The 10090-nt window shown below is 41.4% G+C and overlaps 1 protein-coding gene across 1 annotated transcript in view; it reads right to left on the bottom strand.

Moving 5' to 3' along the window:
• Positions 1-3021: 3021 nt before the first annotated feature.
• Positions 3022-10090, bottom strand: part of LOC145391626 (cytochrome P450 2L1-like) — a 215108-nt gene continuing 208039 nt past the window's right edge. The window contains exons 9-10 of the mRNA XM_080266168.1: positions 9450-9594; positions 3022-3277 (exon numbers count right to left, since the gene is read on the bottom strand). Coding sequence (XP_080122294.1) covers positions 3093-3277; positions 9450-9594 — 330 coding nt within the window. The 3' untranslated portion in view covers positions 3022-3092. The remainder of the gene's footprint in view (positions 3278-9449; positions 9595-10090) is intronic.

The raw sequence follows: 10090 nt of genomic DNA, 5'->3' as shown, positions 1-10090 counted from the left end.
CTACTACTACAAGCATTAAAAAACCGAGACAAATAAAGTAAAAATTCTTCTGAGGCATTCCTTAAAAACCAGGAGTGGACCCCGTCATGCCCCACCCCGGGGTTCAGATGCGCTATGGTCTTCCTCAGCAACACTGCCGACACTTGAATAAACGTGTTTCTTTAATTTTCCCATTTCTCTTCAAACTTACTCAAAAAATCAAATTTTGCTTCAAAAATCATATTGTGCTGCTAAAAACTTCATATGAAATATTTTTACAATGTCACTGTTACACTGTTTACCGTCACTGATAATCGTGGCTTTCATTTTCCCTCGTTTTCTCTGCACCTCACACCAAAACTTTTATGTTTATTTCTAAACGTTTCCATAATGCACTCGCATACTTCACTCTGCTCGTCCCTCTTACAGTCATTCAAACCCTTTCTGAAATCCTTCCTACAAGCCATCATTTCATTATGTTCAACAGTCCCTACTATATTACCTGTTGCTAACCACGGTAGATATTTCTCTCTGGCCACTGAGTGCTAGCACTGAACGCGTCTGTTCCATCCGGAAATAACTTTATACTTATTTATCTGTACAGTCGTTCTTGTGTATTCCTGTGATGTTTTTGCAAGAGCAGAACCAATAATATTATGAAAAAGATCAATACTATACTAGTAGTAGTAGTAGTAGTAGTAGTAGTAGTAGTAGTAGTAATAGTAGTAGTAGTAGTAGTAGTAGTAGTAGTAGTAGTAGTAGTAGTAGTAGTAGTAGTAGTAGTAATAGTAGTAGTAGTAGTAGTAGTAGTAGTAGTTGTTGTTGTTGTTGTTGTTGTTGTATTAGCCTCATTTCAATTCATTTCGTAATATAATTACAGAGTCTGATAATACCATTCTATTTTATATACATACGGTTTATAGATATGGTTCTAAATACATCAGCAGCAGTGCTTAGACATAACAATTCCAATTTTAACCTGCTGATATAAACTGTATGCAACAAAACATATCATCACAGCGTCCCTCTACACTGTCACCATTGTTTCAGTCTACTAATATTACTCATTTCCTTGGCTACAAAGACATGTGACCCATGTATGCACAAACGGAAGCTGACAATTGTTAAAATATTCAGTAAAAAATATTAAAAGAACAAAAACAAAAATAAGAATATAAATGTCCAATAAAAAGATAATGATTCTTTAAACTCTCCACACATAATGAAAATAATACTAAAATGTTTAATTACAAAAAATAATCCCCAAAACCAATATTTTGAAAATATACAAGCTTTAAAAATACTGTACTCAGTTCATTAAAATTTTGCTTAAAACATAAAAGAAGAAAGTTTTAAAAATGAGCCATATTAAAAAAAAACAATAAAATGATTAAAAATAATAAAAGTAAAGAAAATAATAAAAGGTAAAATGATAGAAATGCAATGTCAGGTACAATATATAAGAAACCTTTTTATAATATATGGTTAAAATATTTTTAAAGTATAAATAAAAACTTCATTTAAAAATCATCCATCATCCAATCCTACGTTGCACCATAAGGAGCGTAGGAGCCCGGGGCTAGGCAAGTTGGTCCTGACATTTAAGATGAGAATGACCAGCCTCACTCATCCCTGAGTGGCATTACGTGAGCAGTAAACCCCAACCATCCCTTGGATATAAACCTTCACCAGCTCAATCCGATTGGTGCACCTTTATTACCCACTAAAGCACCAGGCACCAAATTTGGTTTTATGGTTACCACCCGGTGCAGTAAATGATTTCCTGGCGTACAGGAAACCATTTGGCTTGTCACTCAGTGTGGAGTCACCCACAGGTAGAAGGAAGAGGAAAGAATGAAGGAATAAAAGACAGAAGAGGGAGTGTAAAGTCACCCGTATGCAGACGGACGAGGAAAAAATGAAGGAAAGAAAGGAGAGAAAGAAGGATGGAGGAGAGGAATGGGCATATACCCGAGAGAAGCACTTCATGGAGTGAGTGAATGGTGAGCGCCCCAACTACTACCACATTTAAAAATGATAGATAAATTAAAATCTACATCATTCCCACACCAATATGACATGTGTACTAAAATGCACAGAAAATACAGTTCCCCCTCGTATCCTCATGTCTTTGTACCCACATTATATGAGAGGTTATAACATCCAAACTTTCTCCAAGAACATCCACTTCATACTAATTTCTGAACAGGGAAACAACACTGTTAATAAGTACGCCATTAAATAAATGTGGAATGTGAAATTTGATAAGGGGGTTGTGATTTTCCTTTATAAAAGCTGAATTTTGTTTAAAACAAATACACTTAGTTTTTTCTTTATTAATAACTATTTTGTGGTCTTCTATACTGGAACACAGTAGTAGTAGTAGTAGTAATAGTAGTAGTAGTAGTAGTAGTACTAGTAGTAGTAGTAGTAGTAGTAGTAGTAATAGTAGTAGTAGTAGTAGTAGTAGATGCAACCCTAGCTTTTCTGAACATGAACCAGTGTAATGTTGAAGCTGCCCCTCTCTTGCAGTCCATCTTCCTATCGGAAGATAGAACGGAAACTGAGGAACGTGAGTGGGCGTTCCTCTCCAGCACCTCACAAGGACCGTGATAAAGATGCACAGTTCCATACATAAGGATATATATCGATACGGCGAACTTGACTTTTAAAACCAAATGTTACGGTCTTTGGAGACCATCAATTTTTTTTAATGATACGTCATCAAAGAATTCAAACTTTTCATTACAAAGTGGCGCGATATTATTACTCACAATTTCTCAAGTAGTAGTAGCTGCAACCTCAGGTTCATATGAATGTGTACCCGGTGGACTGCGGGCTGACACCATCCTGCTTTGGGAGGATAGGGAGGGATCTGAGGAATATTTGTATTACCAGGCAGCAGAAGGACATGGACATATCTGTGATACCACGCGAGGGAGTCCCCCCCCCCTCCAGCACCTACTTATCAAGAAAATACTACAAATGTAATATGATATACACTGTTAAACTGCTGAGAATGAGGTGCCATGGAGCCTAATAATCCCTCAGAAAAATAATCCTAAGACTTCCACAAGAATACGGTCCCAGAAGCGTTCAGCTCCTCAACAGGCTCACTCACGAAGGGTAATAAGGACGTCCTGGGAAATTGGGACGTGGAATAGTGGCTTGTCGGGGTCATGACTGGGGTTGATGGTCTTGCCTGGTGGTGCAGCGAAACTGAGGTTCTGGAACACCGTTGTTGTGAAGATGAAGAGTTCCATTCGAGCCAGAGTTTCACCCAGGCAGTTCCGCTTTCCTGCAGTAAAACAAATGTAAAACTGCGGGATGCAGGAGCTTCAGGGATCTTTGGTGAATGTCAGTGTTGGGATGTGGGAGGATGCTCTTGTGTGGTGTGATATTCTATCTATCTATCTATCTATAGCCCGACGCCCTAATCCCGCAAAGGGTGGCCGCAGACAAAACACCTCCAAGTCACTCTGTCACCCACCATTTGACTACCCTCCCCCCAACTCACCCCCCCCTCCCTCATATACCTCTCAATTCCATCCCTCCACCTCATCCTCGGTCTACCCCTCCCTCTCCCTCCCTCCACTTCACCTACATACACCCTCTTAGTCAGTCTTTCATTCTCCATTCTCTCCACATGTCCAAACCACCTCAGTGTATTTCTCCTAATCTTCTCAACCACATCCACATCCACCCCACAACGTTCCTTCACTTCTTCATTCGTCAACCTGTCCCTCTACGTCACTCCACATGCTCCTCTTAAGTAACTCATTTCCACTGCTCTCACTCTTGACTTATTCCCCTCTTGCAAGGTCCACACCTCGCTTCCATACGTCAGGGTAGGGATCACAATACCATCATGCAGTGACTTTTTAACTTCCATACTCACCTCCCTATTTCTCATCACTGCTTTCAGTGTACCAACAACCTTCCTTCCCTGCTGTACCCTTTCACGTACTTCATCCCTCAAAGTTCCATCCTTACTCATCACACTACCTAAGTACTTGAATGCACTCACATTCTCCATATCCTCACCATCCAACCTCACTGCACACTCTGTGACTTCATTCCTCTCAAACACCATAACTTTACTTTTGTTTACATTAACTTTCAGCTTCCTCCTCCTACACACTGTCCCAAATTCATTCACCAAACCTTGCAACTCCCATTCATCTTCACTCAACAATACTGTATCATCAGCAAACAGCAACACCGAGAGCTTCCAAACCTCACCCTCATTCATTAGGGCCAGCCCCACATCCACTGCCCTACCTTGTACCTCCTTTACAACCCCATCCATGTATATATTAAACAGCCATGGAGACATCACACACCCCTGTTTCGGTCCCACATTGAGATCAAAGAACTCACTCAGCTCACCATCCACTCTCACCGTAGCCCTAGCTCCCTCGCACATACTCTTCACAGCACTTAACAATTTCCCCTCCACTCCATATATTCTTAATACCTTCCACATACCTTGCCTATCTATTCTGTCATAAGCTTTCTCCAAGTCCATGAAGGCAGCATACACTTTCCTTCCCTTCTCTAGATACTTCTCCACTAAACATCTTAGAACAAATATCTGATCTACACACCCTTTTCCTTTCCTAAATCCCCCTTGTTCTTCTCTAACTAGCTCCTCTGTCATATGCCTAACCCTATCAATGAGTATTCTACCATATATTTTACCAATCACACTAAGAAGGCAAATACCCCTATGGTTACCACATACTTCTCTCTCCCCTTTTCCTTTGTACAGAGGAACAATTATACCTGTGATATTACTGAGTGGTATTTTACATTCAGTTGAATGGTATGCTTTGCTAAAGCCACTAGAGTAGCATTTGAAATCGTTAGTGAGAGAGAGGGTCTTCTTAAGACGCCACTGCATCTTAAGTGACTGTTACTGATACCCGTATTACTTGGTCTATGTAACATCTCATAATATCAGTCTGCTGTTTGTTCATTTGCATGATTATGTTAGCAGTGTGAGATCACAATTTTCAAGTTACAGGGTTGAAGATTTGCAAGTGAATAGATACGGCCTGGATGGTCAGGAGCATTATATGGACAGTGTGTAGAGTTCAGGTGAGCGACAAGACTCAGATACCAATCCACCGGCTAAAACTATCCATAGTTTTCTACATTTAAAAATATGGATAGTTATGAACAAAGGAAACAATAATATTTACCACAGATGCAATGCATCTGTCTCGCTGGATGGGTCACAACCCCTGAACTCCAGTTCCGACGTTTCAAGAAAATATCCACAGTTTTCTGTAATGGAATCTTTTATGGATATACTTAAAAGACCTTCTCAAAGACAATCTGAAAATCCACCTTAGAAAAAACAGACGTGAAACAGAGGTAGATTTCCGAGGAAATTCGTGGAAACCAAGCAAAACAAAGCTAGACAAAATAGAATTCCTCCTGGGTGGGCCATGTAATGTTGTCCATGGCGTTTTGGTTACAACAGTTATTGTCCATAAGTTTGCCAAACCCGACCAAAGCAGGGTACAACTGTTACACGATAATTAGATAACTTGTCTTCTTTTTTTTCGTTGGGGTCTTCTCGTCAGTTTATTCTTTAGTTATTAAGGTATTACCCGTGTCTTAATTTCTCAGTGTTTTCAAACACAGTAAAGAAACAAAACCTTCACTCAAGGTGTAGAGGCCTGTTCATAAAGTACTACAAGTAGAGTGCATTCAAGGGTGGATGGCTAAGCTAATCTCTCTGCTGACATTAAATAACTGAAAATTTTTTATCTCTAACATGTTGGTTCCGACTTATTTGAGCAAGGCAGATGTGGATAAAATTCTGGGCATCGTGTAAGAACTGGGTTCTCGACATTAAAGGATAAGGATCCTTCCTTCTTGGTGACAATGCATGGAGCGAATATCATTGGCAGAGTTCCTGAAATTACTCATCACCATGAAATTTTTATGGTGAGTATACTAATTAAATATTCACAATAATAAAATGAACACAAAATACAGAGAGATTATTTTTGTTGAATCCCCTTTTAAAATATCCAGTGTACATTACTATATATACCTTATATTCAGGAGTTTATTTTTAAAATACAGCACGAAGATGTGGACAGCTTTTCAGGATTTGACATTTTTTTGAAGCATGTTGCTATCTATCTATCTATCTATAGCCCGACGCCCTAATCCCGCAAAGGGTGGCCGCAGACATAACGCCTCCAAGTCGCTCTGTCACCCACCATGTGACTACCCTCCCCCCAGCTCACCCCCCATCCCTCATATACCTCTCAACTCCATCCCTCCACCTCATCCTCGGTCTACCCCTCCCTCTCCCTCCCTCCACCTCACCTACATACACCCTTTTAGTCAGTCTTTCATTCTCCATTCTCTCCACATGTCCAAACCACCTCAGTGTATTTCTCCTAATCTTCTCAACCACATCCACATCCACCCCGCAACGCTCTTTCACTTCTTCATTCGTCAACCTGTCCCTCCATGTCACTCCGCATGCTCCTCTCAAGTAACTCATTTCCACTGCTCTCACTCTTGATTTGTTCCCCTCTTGCAAGGTCCACGCCTCGCTTCCATACGTCAGGGTAGGGATCACAATACTATCATGCAATGACTTCTTAACTTCCATACTCATCTCCCTATTTCTCATCACTGCTTTCAGTGAACGAACAACCTTCCTTCCCTGCTGTACCCTTTCACGCACTTCATCCCCAAAAGATCCATCCTTACTCATCACACTACCCAAGTACTTGAATTCACTCACATTCTCCATATCCTCACCATCCAACCTCACTGTACATTCTGTGACTTCATTCCTCTCAAACACCATAACTTTACTTTTGTTTACATTAACTTTCAGCTTCCTTCTCCAACACACTGTCCCAAATTCATTCACCAAACTTTGCAACTCCCATTCATCTTCACTCAACAATACTGTATCATCAGCAAACAGCAACACCAGAATCTTTCAAATCTCACCCTCATTCATTAGAGCCACCCCAACATCCACTGCCCTACCTTGCACCTCCTTTACAACCCCATCCATGAATATATTAAACAGCCATGGAGACATCACACAACCCTGTTTCAGTCCCACATTGAGATCAAAGAACTCACTCAGCTCACCATCCACTCGCACCGTAGCCCTTCCTCCTTCGTACATACTCTTCACAGAACTCAACAATTTCCCCTTCACTCCATATATTCTTAATACCTTCCACATACCTTGCCTATCTATTCTGTCATAAGCTTTCTCCAAGTCCATGAAGGCAGCATACACTTTCTTTCCCTTCTCTAAATACTTCTCCACTAAACATCTTAGCACAAATATCTGATCTACACACCTTTTTCCCTTCCTAAATCCCCCTTGTTCTTCTCCAACTAGCTCCTCTGTCTTATGCCTAACCCTATCAATGAGTATTCTACCATATATTTTACCAGTCACACTAAGAGGGCAAATACCCCTATGGTTACCACATACTTCTCTCTCCCCTTTTCCTTCGTATAAAGGAACAATTATACCTGATTTCCAGTCCTCTGGAACCCTTCCCTCTTCCCAAGCCAATCTACACAACTTCCATATCCACTCCACAACAATCTCACCCCCATACCTCAGCATTTCACCACACACTCCATCAATTCCTGGGGCCTTTCCCAGCTTGATCTTCATTGCTTCCACTACTTCCGCCCTACTGATCTCTTCCTCCCTCCTCTCATTTCTTCTTCTCCCAGCGATTCCCCAGCCACTTATACTCGCACTGCTCTCACTCTCTACATTCAACAAATCCTCAAAGTGCTTCTTCCATCTCCTCAATTTCTCTCTCTTCTCCGCCAACAATCTATTATTCCTATCTTTCACTCCCCTACTATTTCTCGTTTCACACTGCCTTACTTTCTTTACCTCCTTCCAAAACAATTTCTTACTCTCCCTCCATTTCACACTCAGATTCCCCCCAAACTCTTCATCCACTTTCTTCTTACTCTCCTTCACCAGTCTCCTCACCTCCCTTGTCGTGCTCACATATACCTCTCTCTTCTCTCTCTCATCTTCTCCCCTACCTCTGCTCGCTAACCATTCACTATATGCCTTCTTCTTTTGTTCCACAGCTCGTTTCACCTCATCATTCCACCATGCTGTTCCTTGCACACCTTTGCATCTCCTCCTCACTCCACATACCACCTCACACGCTGCGCCTATCTCTTCCATGAATATCTTACATATGTCTTCCACCCCTTCCATCTGCTCCAGCTCGTACCTTCCCAATCTTTCTTCCAATATGCTCATATACTCTGTCATTTTCTCACTATCTTGCAAAATCTCCACTCTTCTCACAGGAGCTGCTTCCTCCTGTCTTCCCCTTCGTCTCCTCAACCATTTTCTTTGCGGCTTTATCTTGGCCATTACTAAGTGATGGTCAGAGATTCCATTCCCCCACCCTCTCCACACTCTTGCATCCAACACTTGTCTTCTCATTTGCTCATCCACACACACATAGTCTATCATAGCCTTTTGTTCAACAAGTTCACCATCCATCCACCTCATTACCCTCCATGTATACCGGTGGATCATCTTGTGCCGAAAGTAGGTGTTGGCTATTACCAACCCCTTACCAGCACAGATGTACAAAGCACTACCACTCCCATCTACTTCAGCTGGCACACCCCATTGACCGACCACTCCATCCACTCATACATTCCCAACTTTGCCATTCATGTCTCCAATCAAAAGCACTCTCTTGCTCCTCTCAAATTTGTCCATACATGCTTCTACTCTCGTCCAAAACTCATCTTTCCCTCTTGCCACTTGGTCCTCTGTCGGCGCATACGCACATACAATCGCCCACGCTTGTATACCTACTTTCAACCTCACCCATACAATCCTTGCACCCACTGTTCCATACTCTCTTATATTCTCCTTCCACTTCTTGCTTATCATCAGACATAGTCCCTCTCTTGCCCTCTCATTCTCATTGACTCCCGCATATATACCTAAACCATATTCCCATTCTCTCACCCTTTCACCTTTCCATTTAGTTTCAGTCAATCCACATATATCCAACCTTGCATCCTCAAGCACCTGAAGAATCTCTCTCTCTTTCACTTCATCATTCTCTCCTCTCACATTCCATGTTCCCACCCTCAGAATGTCCTTTGTCCGTTCCAAAGTCGTCAACGTATGGTCCGTCCTGGTCCGAGGCGCTTTATTTGCTTGTTTAGTTAGTTCTTTTACGGGGTGGGGCACTAACCCAACACCAACCCTTTTAGTCGCCTCGTACGACAAGCAGGGATACTGGGGGAGTATTCTTGAGACCCCCCTACGATAGAATAAATAGGATGCCGAGTGTTCACACTTAAAACTACGGGTCTTTCATTAAAGATAGGCAAATATTATAGGCTTCCTTACACCTTCTGTTATTTAGTTTTGGTAATAATTCTATGCTTTGAAAAATTTGCCTTACCAACACTAAAGGGTAAAAATCCTTCCTTCTTGCTGACAAATCGTCCTTCTTCATCAAGCCACCGCTCGGGAAGAAACTGGTGGGGGTCCTTCCAGTAACGTGGGTCATGGTGAATGGACACTGCAACGGCGTTCAGGATGCTGCCCTGTAAAAATGGTTGACTGATTATAAGACAGGCAATATGTAATGACCTTGTAATACCAATGCTGATGTTGTACAAATATACTATTGTAATAGTCACGGAACATGACCGTACTGTAAAACACCAGGTTGGGGAAGCTTGGTTTATGTAAATTTAAGCTTCTTTTAGGGTCGGTGTGATGTGGTGGCACAGCTTGTTTTCATCACCATGGAGAAAACAAGAAGTATCAAAGCAGTATAAGTGACAACAACTGCCAGAAAGTAAAATGAGAATTATTTTTACGTACATATTGGGAAATAATGTTACCGATTAATGAAGGAAATGCTTCAACATTCTCCTGGTGTGCTGAAAAAAAAAAGGAGTAGGGTATGTAAAACACATACTCTAACATAACAAACAGGATATGAGGATGAAATCGGGTGTTATTCAATATATAGGTGAATCATGATTCGAACACTTTCTCGTCAAAACACACACACACACACACACACACACACAC

This window comes from Coenobita brevimanus, chromosome 2, assembly GCF_032717465.1.
Source record: "Coenobita brevimanus isolate Jiangsu-jjx chromosome 2, ASM3271746v2, whole genome shotgun sequence".
NCBI classification, from domain to species: Eukaryota; Metazoa; Arthropoda; class Malacostraca; order Decapoda; family Coenobitidae; genus Coenobita; species Coenobita brevimanus.
Note: the sequence above shows the minus strand (reverse complement) of the source record. Positions and strands in the feature narration are given on the sequence as shown.